General features: G+C 42.7%; 1 protein-coding gene across 1 annotated transcript in view; it reads right to left on the reverse strand.

The window, feature by feature from the left end:
• The window catches only part of LOC142749903 (tetraspanin-15-like), a 252,093-nt gene that overhangs the window by 156,811 nt on the left and 70,385 nt on the right, over positions 1-24,897 (reverse strand). Inside the window, exon 3 of the mRNA XM_075858487.1 lies at positions 12,203-12,277. Coding sequence (XP_075714602.1) covers positions 12,203-12,277 — 75 coding nt within the window. The remainder of the gene's footprint in view (positions 1-12,202; positions 12,278-24,897) is intronic.

The following is a 24,897-nucleotide window of genomic DNA, read 5'->3' on the forward strand; positions in this document are numbered from 1 at the left end:
ATCAGCATCTCTTCATAAAGCTTGTCAGCAGAGGGAAGTATGAAGTGCTCTAAAATTTTCTGGTAGACGGATGCACTGACTCTGGACTTGATGTAACACAGTGGACCAACACCAGCAGATGACATAACTCCCCAAACCATCACGGACTGTGGAAACTTCACACCGGACTGCAAGCAACTTGGATTGATGCCTCTGCACTCTTCCTCCAGACTCTGGGACCTGGATTTCCAAATTAAATGCAAAATTTACTTTCATCTGAAAACAGGACTTGACACTGACTAACAGTGTTGGTCCACTGTGTTATATCAAGTCCAGAGTCAACGCAGCGTCTACCAGGAAATTTTCGAGCACTTCATGCTTCCCTCTGCTGACAAGCTTTATGGAGATGCTGATTTCATTTTCCAGCAGGACTTGGCACCAGCCCACACTGCCAAAAGTACCAATACCTGGATTAATAACCACAGTAACACTGCGCTTGATTGGGCAGCAAACTGGTCTGACCCAAATCCCAAAGAGAATCTATGAAGTATTGTCAAGAGGAAGATGAGATACCAGACCCAACAATGCAGATGAGCTGAAGGCCGCAATCAAAGCAACCTGGGCTTCCATAACACCTCAGCAGTGCCACAGGCTGATCGCCTCCATGCCACGCAGCATTGATACAGTAATTCATGCAAAGTCTGAGCCGCGACCAAGTATTGAGTATATACTGGACATACTTTTCAGTAGGCCAACATTTCGGTATTAAAAATCACTTTTGAAATTGGGCTTATTTAATATTCTAATTTTCTGAGCTACTACATTTTGGGTTTTCATTAACGGTTTGCCATAATCAACATTAGAAGAAAAAAAAAAATGCTGGACATAGATCACTTTTTGATGATATTCTAATTCATGGAGATGGACTAGTATAAGGCCCTCAAAGTCACTTAGGAACTTAACTGGTCTCTGAATATCCTTTTGAAATTTTCTTAAAAATGTGAGAAATTGCTGCTAAAGTTCTAAACCTTGTAACGTCCTAGAAAAATAAAAGGACATTCAAAAAACAATGCAAACATAAAAGTAGGCATATGGGATATGTGAACTAGTGATTATTTTGTATTGTATTACGATCTGCTTTACATATAAATTTAGAAAAATCAAAATTTCGAGAAAATTAGCAAAAATTATAGTTTTCCACAAATATTGAGTTTATAGACCAAATTTTTTCACTAACATAATGTACAATATGTCACGAGAAAACAATCTCCGTATCACTTGTATAGGTAAAAGCATTCCAAAGTTATTACCACATAAAGTAACACATATCACATATGAAAAAAAAAAATAGGTTGGTGTCCTGAAGGGGTTAAAGTCGCCCAGATCCTTACACTTTCACATTTTTATTGCATCCAACACATCAACTTCAAGAACTGAGCCCTTATTCACACGACAGGGTTTCCCGGCCGGGTGACAGCTGTTCATAAATCGGGCGTCACACGTCTGCAGTAGGAACAATAGACCCCTAATGGGGCTATTCACACGATCGATTTTTTGACGGCCTGGGAAACCTAGCCGTCAAAAAATGGGACATGCCCTATTTTCGGCCGTTTACCCGGCCGCCCGGTTCCCATAGAAGTCTATGGGGCCGGGTAAAACACGGCCATCACCGGAACGTGTCCCGAGTGATGGCCATGTATTTCGTCGCTCTCTCTCCTCCTCCTCACAGTGCATGTGAGGAGGAGGAGGAGGGTTTTTTTTTTGCTCTCTGTAGGAGTCGGATTCCGCTACAGGAGAAGTGAGTGACTACTGTCAATATATGGACACAGCGACTTCACTCACTTCTGAAGCGGAATTCCCGACCCTGTGGCCGGGAATTCCTATCCTGGAGAAGTCAGTGACTACACTGTCCATATATGGACATTGAAGTCAGTGACTTCTCCTGGAAGGGGGGGGGGGTGGGTGCAACCTACAGGGGGCTGGGTGGCATAACCTACAGGGGGCTGGGTGGCATAACCTACCACGGGGACTGTGGCATTATCTACCAGGGGGACTGTGGCATTATCTACTGGGGACTGTGTGTGGCAACAAATTTAAATTAAATTCATCAGATTTAAAAATGGACAGGGAAAAAAACCGGATGCAAAATGGGTCAAAATCGGCCGTTAAAAACGGCAACACGGCCCGGAACCGGAACGGATGCAAAACAGCTGGGAAAAACGGTCCAAAACGGCCGGTTTTATCGGCCGACACTCAGACCCTGTCGTGTGAATGAGGCCTGACTGTTGAACTGCTGCCTAAGGCTTCATGCACACGACCGTACCCGTTGTTATGGGCACGGCCGGCCGTTTTTACGGGTCGTGCTCCTATTATAGAGTACAGGACCACGGACATGTCCTATTTTTTTCGGCAGGTTTCTACGGCACAGACACCCTCCCATAGGCATACGGGAAGGTGTCCGTCGGCCATAGAAATGAATGGGCCCGTAATTACGGGCGACTTTTCGGTTGTGTGAACGGGGCCAAGGGCTGGGTTCCCACGTAGCGTAAACGCTGCAGAATTTCCGTGTCAAGTTATGCTGCGTTTTTGTTCATTTTCCGTTGCGGGTTTTCCCCATTGAATTCAATGGGGGTGCAAAACCCGTAACAGAAAGTCAAGCGTTGCGACATAAAAAAAAAAAAAATCGCAATGCCGGAGGAAAAAAAAAAAAAACTGAAAAAAAAAAATCACTTACCCAGAACGCCCTTCGTTTTCCCTGCAGTCCAGCCTCCTGGGATGACGTTGCGTCCCATATGACCGTTGAAGCCAATCACAGGCTGCAGTGTCACATGGCCTGAAACGTCAACCTTGGAGACCGGAGCGGGCGTCAGAGGTGGTAAGCATGAACGGCTTTCCTTTACAATGGAATTTCCGTCCGAAAAATCGCATCACAATATGGTGCGGGTTCCAGGTTGTACACGCTGCGTGATTTTTATGCAGCGTATCGGTCCCGTGGGAACCCAGCCTAAATATAACCCACCCCTTCTCAGGTGCCATTTTGATGATAATCAATGTTCTTCACTTCACCTGTCAGTGGTTTTAATGTTATGGCTGATCGGTATACAGTGTATTCCACGGAGCGCTCAGCTACAATACATGTAGAAATTTACGGAAGATATAGTCCACAATAGCTAATTTATGCTAAGACTTAATACATGCTTCAAACAACTTATTTAAGAAGGGACTCCATATTTTCATGCATTAGCACCAGCCAACCTCACTGCTCAGCTCCATAGTGTAACATTTCCTATTACCTCTAACACCTTTCTGTCATCAGTCAAATCTCTTACGGACGTGTGCCTCTGACGCAAAAGCCTCTCATCGCCTGATACTGAAAGACGCAGTGTGAAATTGTTCCTCTTGAAGCAGGAGTTTGAGATTCTCCCAGCACACAACGGTCGTGATGCCAATAAAGACAGACTTGTGATTTATACCCTCTATTAACAGAAGAGCAATTCACCCCACAAGTATTTTGTAAAAATAGCACAAAGATAAATCCAACCATAATAGACACCCTGGTAACTGTGGACAGGAAATATATGAAAAACTGCTCCACGTTCATGTCGCATCATTTTATCCATACCAGAGAGTCAGAGGCGTAGCTAGCAGGGGGACAGGGGGAGCGGTGGCCCCAGGCCCACTGAGATGGTGGGGCCCAGGTGCAGGTTCGGCTGTGGTGGCATATCCCTGTCTCAACTGTATCTGCGTCCTCAGGACATAGATACAGTTGACTCAAACGATGGAGCAGGAAGCCTTCAGCTCCCTGCTTCAGCAGTCACTGTGTAACACTTGGAGTGACAGGCGTGATGCAGTGCTGTCATCGCGCCTCTGTGCCGAGTCACTCATAGCACATACCGGAGGAGTAGAGGAACCTCCGTCACGTGTCATGGGAACGGGAATGGGTGACTAATTATTATGTTTGTTAGGCACGGACAGGGCATTATACTGTATAGGGGCAGTTATGGAAGCATTATACGGTGTAGGGGCACTATACAGCCAATATACTATGTGTGGGGCAGCTATGGGGCATTATGCTGTGTGTGGGGCACAATGGGGACATTATGCAGTGTGGGGGCCACTATGGGGGCAATATGCAGTGTGGGGGCCACTATGGGGGCATTATGCAGTGTAGGGCAGCTATGACGGCATTATACTGTGTGGGGCAGCTAAAGGGGCATTATACCATGTGGGGAGGCACTATAGTGTGAATGAACGTTTATGTAAACAGTGTAGCAGTTACAAAAACAGCGTTTTCTGCGTCGGTTCCTCAACACCTATTTTCTTCTGTGGAAATTTACAGAAACAGAGTAACACAGCACACTACACGGATTACGTAAGTCTGACCCTGCCAGTTGCGGCTCTGCAGTTGTAAACATGGAAGAGTTTAGCTATAGTTCAGTGCCTGCACAGATACAGCCACGGACAGCCACGAAAGTGTTTCTATGGACATGGAGACCGCCAATTTGCAATGGTTACACAGCGCATAAATAGGCAGCAGGGGGCCTTCAATTGCAGAGTGGACATAAGATATAAATACAGGTATAATTGTAAGTGCCATAATATAACAGTTTATGGATTTTTAGGACAACTTCTAATGAAGTGGCCAACCCCTTTAAAGGGGACATGCGCTCCCAGCAAACACCTATTGCACCATTAAGCCCTTCAGGACCCAGCCTGTTTTTGCCTTAAAGACTAAGCGATTTTTCAAATCTGACATGTGTCACTTTATGTGGTAATAACTTTGGAATGCTTTTACCTATCTAAGTGATTCGGAGATTGTTTTTTCGTGACATGTTGTACTTTATTTTGGAAGAAAACCACGCACTCCAAAAATTATTTGTTTTTGAAAAATAATTTTATTTGCAATCCACAGACTTCGACAATGTGACGTTTCGGTCAAAATAACCAGACCTTTTTCAAACAGTCGGATTACGTTTAGTATGAATAGGAGCTTTTTTTTCTGCAACACAGTGTTCTACGGGAGAAATGCAACTTAACATTTATTGCCCAGCAGTTTTTAGAAATATCCCACATGTGGCCCTAGTGTCCTTATGGACTGAAACAGGCCTCAGAAGCAAAGAAGCACCTAGAGGATTTTGGGGCCTTCTTTTTATTAGAATATATTTTAGGCACCATGTCAGGTTTGGAGAGGTCTTGTGGGGCCAAAACAGTGCAAACACTCCCAAAAAGACACATTTGGCAAATTACATCCAGAGGCTCTATCACCACATTATAAGTGCCCTATCTCCTACATAAGGAGATGGGCGCTATAATGTAGGTGACAGCAGTGCTTTTTATTTAAATAAACGATTTTTACCACTTTATTAGCGTTTTTAGATTTATGCTAATGAGTTGCTTAATACCCAACTGGGCGTATTTTTACTTTAGACCAAGTGGGCGTTGTACAGGGGAGTGTTTGATGTTGACCAATCAGCGTCCTGCACTCCTCTCCATTCATTTACACAGCACATAGGGATCCTGCTAGATCCTTATGTGCTGTCTGATACTAACACATTAACAATACTGAAGTGTTTAGACAGTGAATAGACATTCCACGGGATGTCTATTCACAATCTCTGCACTTCGTTACTGTTTCTATGGTAGTTACAGCAGAGGAAGCGTGATCTTGTTGTAACCCGTCATTTACCGCGTAATCTCGCGAGATTACGCGTCCTCTGCTGTAACTATCACAGAGTAACGAAGTGCAGAGATTGCAAATAGACATCCCGTGGAATGTCTATTCACGGTCTAAACATTTCAGTATTGTTAATGTGTTAGTATAAGACAGCATAAAGGGTCTAGCAGGATCCCTATGCGCTGAGTAAATGAATGGAGAGGAGTGCAGGATGCCGATTGGTCAGCGTCATACACTCCCCTGTACAACGTCCACTTGGTCTAAAGTAAAAATACGCCCTCTTGGGCATTAAGCAACTTATTTGAATAAATCTAAAAATGCTAATAAAGTGGTAAAAATACGTGTTATTTTTCCGTTGACGGAGCTGTGTGAGGGCTTGTTTTTTGTGGAATGACCTGTAATTTTTATTGGTTCCATTTTGGGGTACATGCAATTTTGTTTTTATCATGATTTATTCCATTTTTTGGGAGACTAGGAAACCAAAAAAACAGCAATTCTAGCACTGTTTTGTTTCTTCTTTTTTACAGAGTTCACCGTGCAGTATAAACAGGTTAACTTCATTCTGCAGGTCAATACGATTACAGCGACACCAAATTTATATATAAATCCCCCTCTGTCAACCACTTCAATGCGACTGACGCCGTTGACTGCCACATTGAAGGGGTTAAACGGCGTCGATCAGCAGTAACTGCCATTGCTGCCGGTACAGCGGGATGTCAGAAGCATATTACAGCGGACACCCGCTGAAGATGAAGCACGCACTGACCCGTCATATTCATGATGGATCTGGTACGTCGGATTGCGGGAAGCTGCTGGTTATGCCGACGTACCAGACCTGTCATTTACAACACATGCAAAATAATGTTAATAGGGACATGTTAAGTTGTATCCAAGAAACATAAAAGTTTGTATGATTCTAGGGTTTCCACTTCCCAGATATCTCCCAAGGTACAGTAATCTGGAGCCAAATTCTGTCACTTTTAGGCCTTATTCACACGAACGTGTATTACGTCAGTGATACGTGTGTAAAAATCACGTGCGGCACACGGACCTATGTTAGTGAATGGGGCAATTCAGACAGTCAGTGATTTTCACACAGAGTGTGTCCGCTGCGTAAAACTCACGACATGTCCTATACTTGGCCGTTTTTTGCGCATCACACACCCATTGAAGTTAATGGGTGCGTGAAAATCGCGCACGGCACACGGAAGCACTTCGCAGATCCCAAATTGCTTGCAACTTTTTCAGCATAGACATCAATGGAAGTCACATACGACTGACTGATTTGTAACATGTCAGCAATTTTTTTTAATTTGTTTTGTCTTTTGGATGTCACAAAGCCTAACGCCGGATTCATACGAGCGTGTGCGTTTTGCGCGTGCAAAAAACCCGGCGTTTTGCGCGCGCAAAAGGTACTTAACAGCTCCGTGTGTCAGCCCCGTATAGTGCGTGGCTGCGTGATTTTCGCGCAGCCGCCATTATGACACTGTTTGGATGTTTGTACACAGAAAAGAACGTGGTGCTTTTCTGTTTTCATTCATAGTTTGACAGCTGTTGCGCGAATCACGCTCATCCCACGGAAGTGCTTCCGTGTGATTTTCACGCACCAATTGACTTTAATGGGTGCGTGATGCGCGACATACGCCCAAAGAACAGACATGTCGTGACTTTTTCGCAGCGGACTCACGCTGCGTAAAAATCACGCAACTGTCTGCACTGCCCCATAGACTAATATAGGTCCGTGCGACGCGTGTGAAAATCACGTCCGTTGAACTGACGTATATCCCGTTCGTCTGAATAAGCCCTAAATTGCATGCACTCGCAACCAAATTGGGATTTGTCTGGGACTTGCTGCATGATTTGCTGCAAAAATTTTTGGGGTTGCGTGATTTGTATAGAACTTGTTGCAGCACAACCAAAGTCTCTGTGTAGATGTAGCCTCAGGGTCCAAATAATGGATCTGGAAGCCACTATTCTACTAAACTGAACTTAGATCGCATAGAACCATTTAACCGCCCAACATCTTTACTTGTGTCTATACCATATTCCAAACAGGGTTATTTTGTATTGGAATGCCCTTGGCGACTCAATCCCACAAATAATATATTATCTAAACAATGATAACTTAATGGAAAATATCATAGACTTCTATTGGCCACGGGTACCTCCCTGTATGCTTACGGGAAGGTGGCCGTGCCGTTGAAAAATATAGAACATGTCCTATTTCAGGCCGTAATTACGGCACGGGCAGGCGCATAGAAGTCTATGGGGCTCCCGTAATTACGGGTGACTACGTGTGTGCACCCAGGGGCGTAACTAGGAAAGACTGGGCCCCATAGCAAACTTTTGACTGGGGCCCCCCCCCCCTCCCCTGGGTGTCACACAACCCCCCCCCCCTTGTAGATAGTGGCTTTTTTACAGCCCCCCCTGTAGATAACGCCATACAGCCCCCCTCTGTAGATAGCGCCATACATCCCCCTGTAGAGAACGCCATACAGCCCCCCTGTAGATAACGCCATACAGCCCCCCTGTAGATAATGCCATACAGCCCCCCTGTAGATAACGCCCATACAGCCCCCCTGCAGAGAACGGCATACAGCCCCCCCTGTAGAGAACGCCATACAGCCCCCCCCCTGTAGAGAACGCCATACAGCCCCCCCTGTAGGGAACGCCATACAGCCCCCCCCTGTAGAGAACGCCATACAGCCCCCCCCTTTAGGGAACCCCATACAGCTCCCCCCCTGTAGGAAACGCCATACAGCCACCCCCCCCTGTAGGGAACGCCATACAGCGCTCCCCCCCCCCCTGTAGGGAACGCCATACAGCGTCCCCCCTCCCAAAAAAATGTGACCTACAGTGTGTCCTACAAAATACATGTATCCCCTCTCCACAGGATAGGGGATACATGTGTGATCGCTGGCAGCGATAGGGAGAACGGGGGACTGAAAGTCTCCTGAACTTCTCCATGACAAACCTCTGACTTCCGGCGTCTGCGCAGCTCAATAAAAATGAAAGGAGCGCTGGTCACGCATGCGCACAAGCACGACCGGCGCCCCATTCATTTCTACGGAGCTGCCGACACAGACCCCGGAAGTCTGAGGTTTGTGATGGAGAACTTCAGGGGACTTTCAGTCCCCCGTTCTCCCTATCCCTGCCAGCGATCACACATGTATCCCCTGTCCTGTGGAGATCCTGTGGAGAGGGGATACATGTCCTGTGGATATCCTGTGGAGAGGGGATACATGTCCTGTGGAGATCCTGTGGAGAGGGGATACATGTCCTGTGGAGATCCTGTGGAGAGGGGATACATGTCCTGTGGAGAGGGGGATACATGTCCTGTGGAGAGGGGGATACATGTCCTGTGGAGAGGGGGATACATGTCCTGTGGATAACCTGTGGAGAGGGGGATACATGTCCTGTGGAGAGGGGATACATGTCCTGTGGAGATCCTGTGGAGAGGGGATACATGTCCTGTGGAGAGGGGATACATGTCCTGTGGAGAGGGGGATACATGTCCTGTGGAGAGGGGGATACATGTCCTGTGGAGAGGGGATACATGTCCTGTGGAGAGGGGATACATGTCCTGTGGAGAGGGGGATACATGTCCTGTGGAGAGGGGGATACATGGCCTGTGGATAACCTGTGGAGAGGGGATACATGTCCTGTGGAGAGGGGGATACATGTCCTGTGGAGAGGGGGATACATGTCCTGTGGAGAGGGGATACATGTCCTGTGGAGAGGGGGATACATGTCCTGTGGATAACCTGTGGAGAGGGGATACATGTCCTGTGGAGAGGGGGGGGGGGTACATATCTTTTGCTCTATTTTGCGCCTTCAGGACCAGACACCGTTTAGCCATTTTTAGCACGTGTTAGTTAAATGGCTCTAACTTTTTTATTTGTTGGGCTAACGACGTGATTTTTGCGACGTTTTTTCCGTAGACAATGCAGGTTTCATTTTTTATCGTTTTTATACACACCTTTTTTGCTATTTTAGAATTTTTATTCATAAAGTTTGAAAATAATAGTAAAAAAATAAGCTTTTTTACATTTCAACTATTTTTTTTTTTGGTAATAACATAGTTTTACCCTAAAATAGACCTTTTATTTGTGATCGGCATTGTCTACTGTAAATTTTTATATATTACATGTCTATATTAGGGTAATTGGGTCAGCGCTGGCGTTACAACAATGATTGGCGGTGGGGAACGTTTTTTTTGGGGTGGGTATTTTATGTGTATTTATTATTTAAATTTTTTTTGCACTTTACTTTATTATTTTTTTATTACTATGGTCTGTCCCCCAAAGGTCAAAGAAGACCTTTGGGGAACTTTATATATTTTCTTTCTTTTACACCATGTTTTTCCACTGTAACTGGAGCTGCACAGCAGCCCCAGTTACAGGGGAAATCAGCCCTCTCATAGTGACGATTGTCACTAATAGGGCTGTGCTGGGTCTAGTAAGACCCAGCAGCAGCCTGCCACTAACGGCACCCGGCGATCATGTGACCAGTCACATGATCACCGGGAGGAATAGAGACAGCGCCGCTGCTGCTGTCTCTATTCCTTTACACAGCGCGCATTGAGCGCTGTGTAAAAGAGATCAGAGAAGACAGAAGCAGCGAAAGCTGCTTCTATCCTCTCCTCAGGGTCCCCGGCAGTCACTGACAGCCGGAGACCCGACATTCAGCTGCCCGATCGCGCGGGCAGCAAGTTAAAACCCGAGCCGTAGAAAGTCTATGGCTCGGGTTTTAAGGACCCTGACCGCTGGCCGTAAAAATAACAGCCAGCGGTCGGGAACCAGTTAATGGCAGAGCGGGGAGATACCTCCCTGCTCTGCCGTAGTGTTCAGTGGCGTCCCGCTGTAGCAGCCATAGCGGCTGCTAGCGGAGCCTCCGGCCATGGTGGGGGCCCGTGCCGGCGGGCGACACGGGCCCCCTCATGCCGCGGGCCCCGTAGCAGCCGCTACTGCTGCTACGGCGGTAGTTACGCCACTGTGTGCACCCGTAATTACGGGAGCGTTGCTAGGCGACGTCAGTGTATAGTCACTGTCCAGGGTGCTGAAAGAGTTAAACGATCGGCAGTAACTGTTTCAGCACCAGGGACAGTGGCTACCAATCACAATAAAGATAAAGCTGTTAAAAAAAAAAAAAAGACATTCATACTTACCCAGAACTCCCTGCTTCTTCCTCCAGTCCAGCCTCCTGGGATGACATTACATCCCATGTGACCGCTGCAGCTGGTTGAATCACTGGCTGCAGCGGTCACATGGACTGCGCGTCATCCAGGGAGGTCGGGCTGGATGTCAAGAGAGGGACGCGTCACCAAGACAACGGCCGGGTAAGTATGAATTTCTTTTACTTTTATTACGGAAAGGGCTGTCCCTTCTCTCTATCCTGCACTGATAGAGAGAAGGGCTGCCGATTACTGCAGTGTAATTTTGCAGTGAAACCGTGCCCGTAAATACTGGTGCAAAACGGGTCGAATACGTGTGACCAAGGACACGTATTTACGCCAGTATTTACGGGTGGACAAACATACGGTTGTGTGCATGGGGCCTAATTTGGTGAAACTCTAATGTAATTTTATGCAACATACAAGCTCAGAGTGGTGGACCACCTAATGAAAAGCAATGTGACATGATCACATACTTTGGGCAGATTTATTAATGCAGTCTCCGCTTTCTCACGCCACATAGTTGCTTATCTGTTGCGGACTTTCCACATCAAGTTCAATAGGGAAGTGAAATTCTGCAAAAAAAATAGCTACGGAAAAGCTGCAGATTTACAGCAAAAAACAAACAAACAAAAAAACACAGAAGTGTCCACTTTGAAAAAACAAAAGACAAACAAAAAACGATACTCCCTACACCTGACGCTCCCCTAGTGATGCCTCACTCCTCTCCCATCTGTTGTCAGTGCTGCTGGTCTCCTGGGATGACATTTCATCCCATGCGACCGCTGCAGCCAATCACAGGTTGCAACGATCACTTAGGAGAGAACGTCATCCCAGGAGCTCGGCAGCACTGACACCAGCCCTGGGAGGACTTATGCTTCGGGTTGGGAGACCAGGGAGAAGGAAACTACTGACCTTTTTTTCTCGCCTCATCTGGGGTCCGCAGTAAAAATTCTTGGCGAAAATCCCCACCAAGTCAAACAAGATTTGGTGCGGGCTTTCGGCTGGAATTCCCTGTGGTATCTGAGACAGATTTACTGAAGAGTTTCTCGTACGAACGCTTGCTCCCTATCATCGCCCTGTGTGATCAGGTTTGCGATCAACTGCTCTTTAGTCGGCCGCAACGGCACATTAGCTGGCTGATCAGATCTTTTATGTAGTCAGAAAAATAGTCGCTAGACGGCAGCACATCTCCCTATGTAATCACAGCACGGAGCATTATCGTCGATCGGCGGTTGAATCCTGCCAGGGGTTTGCTCAATTTTCCTTTATTTTTAACTATGAATATTTTTAGAAGGATTATTCTTGCAAGACCATATAATTTCCATCCTATTTACAGTATATCTGATCGTATGTTTCCCCAGTATTCAACATACCTCTGTTTCACACACCAGTTCAATGACAATCAGGAGAACCTCAACTAGGAAAATGACAAGCAGCACCCAGAAGAACTGAAAAAAATAAAAATAATAAAAATTGGTTAGATTATTAATCATGCACCATAAACATAACAACTTATGGCCTGTCTGGCTCCTCCATAAACAAGCATGCTGATAATGGTTGAGCATGTAGGTTTATTTTAATAGGAACATTAGATAAGCGTCTGCTATACACATAGCACATGAGGAGGGAGGTCAATGTAGAAAAAAAAAAGGGGTAGCCAGGTTAGAGAGGGGTCAGACTATATTGGTGGGGGGAGAAACAGAATGTGGGGCGAGGACTAGACAACAAGATAAGGAGATCCTTTCGTTACAAAACATCAGTGTAAATAAAAAGGCCCGATTAATGTCAAATCACATTTCTGATAATAAAAGTGAAAAACTGACAGGCAAGTTAAAGTGTATGTTCACAAATGCCAGAAGTCTAGCAAGCAAAATGGGGGAGCTGGAGGCCTTGATACTGGAAGAAAATATAGATATAGTTGGTGTTGCTGAAACATGGCTGGACTCTTCACATGACTGGGCTGTAAATCTACAGGGTTTTACACTTTTTCGGAAAGACAGGACAAATAGGAAAGGCGGTGGTGTATGTCTGTATGTGAGAAGTGATATGAAGGCGAGTGTGAAAGAGACAATAGTTGGTGAATACTGTGAGGAGGTTGAAACCTTGTGGGTGGAACTAGAAAGGGAGGTAAACACTGAAAAAATTACTTTTGGTGTAATCTATAGACCCCCCAATATAACTGAGGAGATGGAGGGTCGGATATATAAACAGATGGAGCGGGCTGCACAGGCGGGTACTGTAGTGATAATGGGAGATTTTAATTTCCGGGATATTAATTGGTGTCATGGTTCAGCTTCAACTGCAAAGGGGAGACATTTCCTCAACCTGTTGCAGGAAAATTTTATGGGCCAGTTTGTGGAAGACCCGACTAGAGGTGAAGCTCTGTTGGATCTGGTCATTTCTAATAATGCAGATCTTGTTGGGAATGTCAATGGTCGTGAAAACCTCGGTAACAGTGATCATAATATAGTTACATTTTACCTATACTGTAAAAAACAAACGCAGGCTGGGAGGGCAAAAACATTTAATTTTAAGAAAGCCAATTTCCCCAGGATGAGGGCGGCAATTCAGGATATAGACTGGGAAGAACTAATGTTAAATAATGGGACAAATGATAAATGGGAGATTTTCACATCTACTTTGAGTTATTATAGTGCAAAATTTATTCCTATAGGTAACAAGTATAAACGACTCAAATTAAACCCCACATGGCTTACACCTTCTGTGAAAGGGGCAATACACGACAAAAAACGGGCATTTAAAAAATACAAATCTGAGGGTACAGCTGTAGCCTTTGTAAAATATAAAGAGCTTAATAAAATCTGTAAAAATGTAATAAAATTAGCAAAAATACAAAATGAAAGGCAGGTGGCCAAGGATAGCAAAACAAATCCCAAAAAATTCTTCAAGTATATAAATGCTAAAAAGCCAAGGTCTGAACATGTAGGACCCCTAGATAATGGTAATGGGGAGTTGATGACAGGGGATCAAGAGAAGGCAGAGTTACTAAATGGGTTCTTTAGCTCTGTATATACAACAGAAAAAAGAGCAGCTGATGTAGCCGCTGCCAGTGCTGTTAATATATCAGTTGATATACTGAATTGGATGAATGTAGATATGGTCCAAGCTAAATTAAATAAAATAAATGTGCACAAGGCCCCGGGACCAGATGGGTTACACCCTAGAGTCCTTAAGTAGCTTAGTTCAGTTATTTCTGTCCCCCTTTTCATAATATTCAGAGAATCTCTAGTGACTGGTATAGTGCCAAGGGACTGGCGCAGCACAAATGTGGTGCCTATTTTCAAAAAGGGCTCTAGGTCTTCCCCAGGTAATTATAGACCAGTAAGCTTAACATCCATCGTGGGGAAAATGTTTGAGGGGCTATTGAGGGACTATATACAGGATTATGTGACAATAAATAGCATTATAAGTGACAGCCAGCACGGTTTTACTAAGGACAGAAGTTGTCAAACTAACCTAATCTGTTTTTATGAAGAGGTGAGCAGAAGTCTAGACAAAGGGGCCGCTGTGGATTTAGTGTTTTTGGACTTTGCAAAGGCATTTGACACGGTCCCCCATAGACGCCTAATGGGTAAATTAAGGACTATAGGTTTAGAAAATATAGTTTGTAATTGGATTGAGAATTGGCTCAAGGACCGTATCCAGAGAGTTGTGGTCAATGATTCCTACTCTGAATGGTCCCCGGTAATAAGTGGTGTACCCCAGGGTTCAGTGCTGGGACCACTATTATTCAACTTATTTATTAATGATATAGAAGATGGGATTAATAGCACTATTTCTATTTTTGCAGATGACACCAAGCTATGTAATATAGTTCAGTCTATGGAAGATGTTCATGAATTGCAGGCAGATTTAAACAAACTAAGTGTTTGGGCGTCCACTTGGCAGATGAAGTTTAATGTAGCTAAATGTAAAGTTATGCATCTGAGTACCAACAACCTGCATGCATCATATGTCCTAGGGGGAGCTACACTAGCGGATTCACTTGTTGAGAAGGATCTGGGTGTACTTGTAAATCATAAACTCAATAACAGCATGCAATGTCAATCAGCTGCTTCAAAGGCCAGCAGGATATTGTCGTGTATTAAAAGAGGCATGGACTCACGGGACAGGGATGTAATATTACCACTTTACAAAGCATTAGTGAGGCCTCATCTAGAATATGCAGTTCAGTTCTGGGCTCCAGTTCATAGATGCCCTGGAGTTGGAAAAAATAAAAATAAGAGCAACGAAGCTAATTAGGGGCATGGAGAATTTAAGTTATGAGGAAAGATTGAAAGAATTAAACCTATTTAGCCTTGAAAAAAGACGACTAAGGGGGGACATGATTAACTTATATAAATATATTAATGGCACATACAAAAAAATATGGTGAAATCCTGTTCCTTGTAAAACCCCCTCAAAAAACAAGGGGGCACTCCCTCCGTCTGGAGAAAAAAAGGTTCAAGCTGCAGAGGCGACAAGCCTTCTTTACTGTGAGAACTGTGAATCTATGGAATAGCCTACCGCAGGAGCTGGTCACAGCAGGGACAGTAGATGGCTTTAAAAAAGGGTTAGATAATTTCCTAGAACAAAAAAATATTAGCTCCTATGTGTAGAAATTATTCCTTCCCTTTTCCCTTCCCTTGGTTGAACTTGATGGACATGTGTCTTTTTTCAGCCGTACTAACTATGTAACTATGTAATATGGTGCCACTGATCCATATGGTACCAAGCAGAATAAAATCTTACTTGCGACCATCAGAGAGGCCACACAGACATAAAAGGTGTAGATATTAGTCCAATTTGCTGTCAAATATCACACTTCTAATCACCTGGTGATGACTAGTTACTGTAACATCTTTGTATGATCAAGTTCAGTGAATGTGGGTGGTAAAAGTAATATGAATAATGCTTATCCCGGGTCAAAAATATACGGGGTACACCACCACAATGCATTATAGCTGAAAGTCTACACTTCAATAACATCTTCATTGCTTTGTGTCAAAACTTCCAACTGTTTATGTATTACAGCAATTTTCACATATACTCGATATTGCACAGGCTCAAAAATAACTGAGCAGTGTCATGGCCGGTTTTCTTATTTCACGTCAAATTAAGGAGCTAAATGGTCTGGAGTTGATTCCAAGTGCCAAATTTGCAATTGGTGGCTGTCCATGGGAAATTTCAACATATCGTCCAAAGAGGTGTCAAGGCAAGTGAAGGATTAATTGCTTGTTTCAGATCCATTGTGGTGTTGTACAGGAGGCTAAAATTATGAAAAATTGTGTCACTGTCCACTGGTTGAATGACTCTCGTTTGCTTCTTTTACGAGGAGAATCGATCAGTGATGTATGGGGGACGAGCACTCATTACTACGATCTCTCGTCTCCATGCATTTCTATCATGTCGGCAGGACATTCCCCTGTTTACACAGGAAGATCTGCTGCCGACAACAATATTTTGTGCAGCATAAACGATACCATCAGCCAATGAACAAGCGTTTTACACGGGGCAATGTTCGGGAACGAACGTTCATATAAACACTCATCTGCCCGACAATTGGCCTGTGTAAAAGGGCCTTAATACTGAGCATTACGTAACATCTATATATACATATCTATGTATGTGTTAATACAAACACCAAGGCTTTGCATAGCAAACTAAAAATACAATAAAATAAATTTACAGAATTTTAAAGGGGGTTTCCACACCTATAAATGTAAACAAAGTAAATATTAAAAACCATAATTGCATTTCAAATTCCCTGCTGATCCCATGCCAAGAATTCTCTTGTCACCCACCGATTCGGTTTACTCCGCTGCAGCATTGATGCATTGTCTCTACATGTGACTGTGGCAGCCAATCACTGGAGATAGGAAGTGATAGCTAAGCAACAGCCACGTGACAACCTTACGGATATCTTTGTTGCAGTCAGTGATTGGCTGCCGCAGTCACGCACTGTAACGGCATTGCTTCAGCGGAATAGACAAACCCTTCGTGTTTTTTTTAGGGCAAAAAAAAAACAAAAAACTCCCTAATAGGTGCCAGATGATTAAATACTCAGGATTATTAGAAAACGAATAAAAAAAAAAAAAGAGGATATAAAAGTTTATTTGCAAGGATAAAGAAAATGCATTAAACAGGCTACGGTCACTGTAAGTTGAATTGGTGGGATTTCTTCCATGGGTATCTCTCCTTCAGATTCTCCTTGCTGGAATAACGTGCTTGGACTGGCGGTAGGTCTGAAATATCATATACTGGACTAAACTAATTCCACTGCCCATCAACTATGATAACAGGACACGTGTGATTGAGAGTTTGATTATATGCAGGATACATGGAGACATAGCATCATATCTATAGCCACAGTTCCATTCATTACACTTTGTTAAATGAAGCCTTACTGTGTCATTCCCTGTTAATATTTGATTCATTGTCTAGCTGGTGACCCGTGCCCTCGATTTTATCTATGCCATTTTGAATGGAGGGAGTACAAGTCTCCAGCATATTAAAATGGCAAGTGTCACAATTAAAATGCAATCATAGAAAGGAAAAGCTCGAAGCAGGAGACGTCCCGACTTGTCATGTGTCTGGATATGAACTGATCACATAATAGAGACAACATACTTGTGCACAAATCCCCCGCGACTGGCAGGGAACCGTCACCAACATGGTGTTCTAATATTGGCATTAACCTCTGTGCTTCTAGAAAATGACAAGAAATGGAGCGCTCATGTCTCTTGTCCCTACTGAACGGATGATGAATTAGGTCATCAGATCCGAATGAGACAACCATTTCCCACGGAGAACAGATTTCCTTAACTCTTTGTTGTGGTGGCTGACTAATAATTACAGAATATGGAGCTTTTTCTGAAATTACTTCTAGCTAATGAGAATACACGAATATGAACCACAAAAAAGAATGGCGTCAAACTAGAATCCTCAAGGCTTGAGCATTATTGAGAAGATAAGTCAACCTGATTTAACCCCTTAAAGACGCAGCTATATTGGGCCTCGATGACGCAGCAATTTTCTTATCACTGCGTTACGAGGTCATTTCTTTTTTAATTTATCTGTTGACTTAGCCATATGAGGGCAGATTAGCTTTTATTAGGGGGGGGGGGTGGAAAAAACCAGCAACTCCAATGTTTTTTGGGTATCATACTTACGCCGCTCACCGTGCGGTAAAATGACATGTCAACTTCACTTTGCAGGTCGTTAAGATTACAGCGATGCCACATTTATATAGTTTAGGTTTTACTTTTTGCACATAAAAAAATATATGTTTTGTGGAAAAAGTTATTAATGTTGCTGCATTCGGTGAGCCGTAAAGTTGTTTTTTTTTACTGTCAGAGCTGTATAAGGGCTTGTTTTACATGCGGGACAAGCACCATTTTGGGGCACATACAACTTATTGAGTAACTGAGTGGGAAAATTAAGAAAAAAAACCTTCCACTATAGTTTTAGCTGCACATGGGCTTGTTTTTGTATGGTATTATCCCCTTAAGGACACTGCCAATTTTACTTCATACCTGTGTATAACCCCCATCACCCCTGTGTGATTATTACTGGGTGTGTGTGACAGTGCAGGGAGCTGGGTGACTAATTAGAGCAGGGAATGACATGTGAACATGGAGGGGCGTGGCAGTATGCAAATAGCTGAGATGATGTGGAGGGAGGAAGGGGGGATGTAAGCGGTCTTCTCAGATGCAGCAAGGGATCATGGGTATGGTGGGTTACAAGACCGGAAACAGCCAGGAACAGAAGAAAAGGATGTAAACAAACACAAAGAGCAGCAGTGACGATGGAGATCAATCAGAAACTGGTTAGAAAGTATGTAGGGGGTTTTCGGGAAAGCAAACTAAGGCTGGGGACACTTTAGAAAATAATTTTCCTGGCCAACCCCTTTAACTTTATTTTGCGGGTCATTACAAATCACAGTAATCCCAAATTTATATAGGTTTACAAATGCATGTGATACCATATACATACATATATCTATAGATAATATATATATTTTTTTTAACACCCTTGCTAAATAAAACAACTTTTTAATAGAAAAAAAATGGTTTTATTTAACTTTAAGGGTATGTGCACACGATAACGACCATTACGTCTGAAATTACGGAGCGGTTTTCAGGAAAAAACAGCTCCGTCATTTCAGACGTAATTGCTCGTACTCGCGTTTTGCGAGGCGTCTTTGATGGCCTTAATTTGGAGCGGTTCTTTATTGGATTCAATGAAAAACGGCTCAAATTGCGTCCAAAGAAGTGTCCTGCACTTCTTTGACGAGGCAGTAATTTTACGCGTCGTCTTTTGACAGCGAGGCGTAAAATTACAGGTCGTCGGCACAGTACGTCGGCAAACCCATTCAGATGTTTGCCAACCTATTGGAGCTGTATTTTCAGGCGTAAATCGAGGCATAATACGCCTCGTTTACGCCTGAAAATAGGTCGTGTGAACCCAGCCTTACGGGGGGGGGGGGGGGGACTACAAAATGTGATCTGATAGCTTCTATAATGCTTTGGTATACTTCGTGTACCAAAGCATTATTGCCTGTAAAACGGGCAATCCATTAGGTCATGCCTTCGGCTGGAGGCCTTTATTATCTGACGGAATTTGAGATGGAAGCTTCAAATGGAGCCTCAGACCCAAATGTGAACAGAGCCTTTAAACAACATTACACTAAGTTTACATATTTTTTACATCTAATTTATGCACATTGCAGGTAAACTTATGGAGTAATGACTAGTAAGTGCATTATTTAACAAGTCATGCCATTTCCAACTAGGTTTGCTAAAGGTTTCTTGCTCACAAAACAGAGTCTTTCACGTTCTTTAACTTAAAAATGACCCTAGACAACTCTTTGTAGGGGATGTAAAGTCATAAAGAAAGCAATTAACTGATAGAACTTGGGAAAACGTAGTCTACGTAGACTAGCAAGCTTGCTTTCTTCACGGCCTGATACTTTTATAAAATGCAAAGAAATAGAAAAATAGCACCATATGTAGTGGGAACAGTACAATAATACAAAGTGTGGTACATGGCTCACAGAAGCTACAATGTACAGTACTATGAAAGGTTCACCTACAGGAACATGATCAATACACAAAGTAAATGGGATATATGCTATGGAGGACATGTCTAACCTTTAACTACACTTGCCCACATCTATGTTAAACAGATTTTCTGCCATGTGTTGAATCATATATAGTTTAGCCTTAAAGACTATGTCCAACTTTATAAACATATTTTTTTTTGCTCTTCCCTTCTCCTCCCCTCATTCCATCTGACATTCTCCAACCTTACAAACCTTCAAACGCTCAATGGAAATTTTCCTCAACAAGTGTATCACCTGGCCTAAAGAGTCCGCCAACCAGTATGCCAGCACTGCCTCCACCTTACATGTCTAGAACTGCATACTCCTTTCCTGGACTTCTTGTATCTATTCCTTATAGATTGTAAGCTCCTATGTAAACAGTGGTTTCTCTAGTCTGTACCACACGGTCTTCTGTAATTGTTACAATGTGTTACCACCAATATTGTGCTTTGTAAAATGCTTTGAAAGTTGATGGCACTATATAACTAATAATAATAAATAATAATAAATAATATGCAGTGGATTATTATGGATTTATTGCAAGTATTCACTTTCTGCAATATTTGCCAATTTCCTATTGTTACTTCCCCTGGGTTTCCACAGTGGTCAAAAGTGGATGTTCCACTGACCTGGAAAAAATTAGGTCAAATGGCTACAGATTGGGATACGGACATGATCGGAAAATACAATTTTTTCTAAATATTTGGGATCCAAGTGCCAGGAATCATTTCAAAGTCCTGCCAGGATAGCTGGTCTATATTATATATAGATTTGCCTGTCTACTCACATATAAATGTCTCTTGGCACAACTTACTATCGGACATAAATGTAATAATTACAGAAGTGAAAATCTGTATTTTCTTCATACAACAAAACATGAAAAAGCTACCTTAACAGAATCTGGACTTTCATGCCTTTGTATTAGCGTCTGGACAATGCAGGACTTTGAGAAGCATACAGCTTGTTAAGATTTGCAGAAGACAATAAGTAATCTTTCGGAAGGTGACGGAGATCAGGGACCCTCTGGTATTTATTCTGGGGCTGTAGCTAATGAACATTAATAGACTGCAGAATAACAGCAACAAGAATAATCATTTTGCGGAGGCTTGAAATTTATGTCCGGGTTTTCTCTGTTGAATGTGACAGTCTGGGGCAGAGGTGCGCTATCTCGACGACTTGAATTTTAACAAGATTTTTCGTGTTAAAAAAAAAGAGGGATTCTGGAGGGATCAGAAAACAGATACGTTGCACACATTCAAACTGAACCTGTCAATTAAGCCAGAGGGGCACAAACGGATTGTTATAGTGCTGGGCTTTAACAAAGCAGCACTGACTGATGACCTACACACAGCAGAGCTTACAATATTAATTTAATTTTTTAAAGTAGTCTATTCATTTTATAGAAACGCCAGTCCATCATTAAAGCAACTGTCCAGATGGGAGATTTGACAGCTTTTCTAGCCACCTGTAGGAGTATATCATTGATGAGGGCATCTCTTCTGTACCCCCTGCACCTCCTAAACTGGCTCCGGGCTTCAGAAGGGAGCAGGCAGGTGCTGGTTTGTGACATCACCAGCTTTGCCCGCCCGTTTCATTTACATAGATTAGACGCTCCGTACAATGTGCGGATGCCTGTAAATACATGTCAGCACAGTGTAGGGTGCTCGCAGACTTTCATTCATGGCTACATTGGTCTCCTGACCAACATTGGAATCACAATATCAGAAAGAAAAAAAAAAAAACCTGACAACATATGCAAAGTTACTGACGCACCAAACTATTTATTTGAAGCAAACCTGTCATGTTGAAAAGGCAGTCTGCTATACAGGCATCATGTTATAGAGCAGGAGGAGCTGAGCAGATTAAATATATCGCTTTGTGGGAAAAGATTCAGTATAACTTGTATTTTATTCATTCAAACCTCTGCTCATTCTGGGCTAAGGAGTCCAATTTGCTGTCTCACCAAACGATTTACATTCTTCCCTGTAAAAGTGTGAATACAAAGATAGCTGTCAATCACGGAGTAGGCAATATGGCAGCAGTGTCATATAATGCATATAACTCACCAGCAATATTCCAGCAGGGTAATATAATGCATATAACTCACCAGCAATATTCCAGCAGTGTCATATAATGCATATAACTCACCAGCAATATTCCAGCAGTGTCATATAATGCATATAACTCACCAGCCATATTCCAGCAGGGTCATATAATGCATATAACTCACCAGCCATATTCCAGCAGTGTCATATAATGCATATAACTCACCAGCAATATTCCAGCAGGGTCATATAATGCATATAACTCACCAGCCATATTCCAGCAGTGTCATATAATGCATATAACTCACCAGCAATATTCTAGCAGTGTCATATAACGCATATAACTCACCAGCAATATTCCAGCAGTGTCATATAATGCATAACTCACCAGCAATATTCCAGCAGTGTCATATAATGCATATAACTCACCAGCAATATTCCAGCAGTGTCATATAATGCATATAACTGACCAGCAATATTCCAGCAGTGTCATATAATGCATATAACTCACCAGCATATTCCAGCAGGGTCATATAATGCATATAACTCACCAGCAATATTCCAGCAGTGTCATATAATGCATATAACTCACCAGCAATATTCCAGCAGCGTCATATAATGCATATAACTCACCAGCAATATTCCAGCAGTGTCATATAATGCATATAACTCACCAGCAATATTCCAGCAGTGTCATATAATGCATATAACTCACCAGCATATTCCAGCAGGGTCATATAATGCATATAACTCACCAGCAATATTCCAGCAGTGTCATATAATGCATATAACTCACCAGCAATATTCCAGCAGTGTCATATAATGCATATAACTCACCAGCATATTCCAGCAGGGTCATATAATGCATATAACTCACCAGCCATATTCCAGCAGGGTCATATAATGCATATAACTCACCAGCCATATTCCAGCAGTGTCATATAACGCATATAACTCACCAGCCATATTCCAGCAGGGTCATATAATGCATATAACTGACCAGCAATATTCCAGCAGTGTCATATAATGCATATAACTCACCAGCAATATTCCAGCAGCGTCATATAATGCATATAACTCACCAGCAATATTCCAGCAGGGTCATATAATGAATATAACTCACCAGCAATATTCCAGCAGGGTCATATAATGCATATAACTCACCAGCCATATTCCAGCAGTGTCATATAATGCATATAACTCACCAGCCATATTCCAGCAGTGTCATATAATGCATATAACTCACCAGCAATATTCCAGCAGTGTCATATAATGCATATAACTCACCAGCAATATTCCAGCAGTGTCATATAATGCATATAACTCACCAGCAATATTCCAGCAGTGTCATATAATGCATATAACTGACCAGCAATATTCCAGCAGTGTCATATAATGCATATAACTCACCAGCAATATTCTAGCAGTGTCATATAACGCATATAACTCACCAGCAATATTCCAGCAGTGTCATATAATGCATATAACTCACCAGCAATATTCCAGCAGTGTCATATAATGCATATAACTGACCAGCAATATTCCAGCAGTGTCATATAATGCATATAACTCACCAGCAATATTCCAGCAGTGTCATATAATGCATATAACTCACCAGCAATATTCCAGCAGTGTCATATAATGCATATAACTCACCAGCAATATTCCAGCAGTGTCATATAATGCATATAACTCACCAGCAATATTCCAGCAGTGTCATATAATGCATATAACTCACCAGCAATATTCCAGCAGTGTCATATAACGCATATAACTCACCAGCAATATTCTAGCAGTGTCATATAACGCATATAACTCACCAGCAATATTCCAGCAGTGTCATATAATGCATATAACTCACCAGCAATATTCCAGCAGTGTCATATAATGCATATAACTCACCAGCAATATTCCAGCAGTGTCATATAATGCATATAACTCACCAGCAATATTCCAGCAGTGTCATATAACGCATATAACTCACCAGCAATATTCTAGCAGTGTCATATAATGCATATAACTCACCAGCAATATTCCAGCAGTGTCATATAATGCATATAACTCACCAGCCATATTCCAGCAGTGTCATATAATGCATATAACTCACCAGCAATATTCCAGCAGTGTCATATAATGCATATAACTCACCAGCAGTATTCCAGCAGTGTCATATAATGCATATAACTCACCAGCAATATTCTAGCAGTGTCATATAACGCATATAACTCACCAGCAATATTCCAGCAGTGTCATATAATGCATATAACTCACCAGCAATATTCCAGCAGGGTCATATAATGCATATAACTCACCAGCAATATTCCAGCAGCGTCATATAATGCATATAACTCACCAGCAATATTCCAGCAGTGTCATATAATGCATATAACTCACCAGCAATATTCTAGCAGTGTCATATAATGCATATAACTCACCAGCAATATTCCAGCAGTGTCATATAATGCATATAACTCACCAGCCATATTCCAGCAGTGTCATATAATGCATATAACTCACCAGCAATATTCCAGCAGGGTCATATAATGCATATAACTCACCAGCAATATTCCAGCAGGGTCATATAATGCATATAACTCACCAGCAATATTCCAGCAGTGTCATATAATGCATATAACTCACCAGCAATATTCCAGCAGTGTCATATAACGCATATAACTCACCAGCAATATTCCAGCAGTGTCATATAATGCATATAACTCACCAGCAATATTCCAGCAGTGTCATATAATGCATATAACTCACCAGCAATATTCCAGCAGTGTCATATAATGCATATAACTCACCAGCAATATTCCAGCAGTGTCATATAATGCATATAACTCACCAGCCATATTCCAGCAGTGTCATATAATGCATATAACTCACCAGCAATATTCCAGCAGTGTCATATAATGCATAT

The sequence above is a fragment of the Rhinoderma darwinii genome, chromosome 3 (assembly GCF_050947455.1).
Source record: "Rhinoderma darwinii isolate aRhiDar2 chromosome 3, aRhiDar2.hap1, whole genome shotgun sequence".
NCBI lineage: Eukaryota > Metazoa > Chordata > Amphibia > Anura > Rhinodermatidae > Rhinoderma > Rhinoderma darwinii.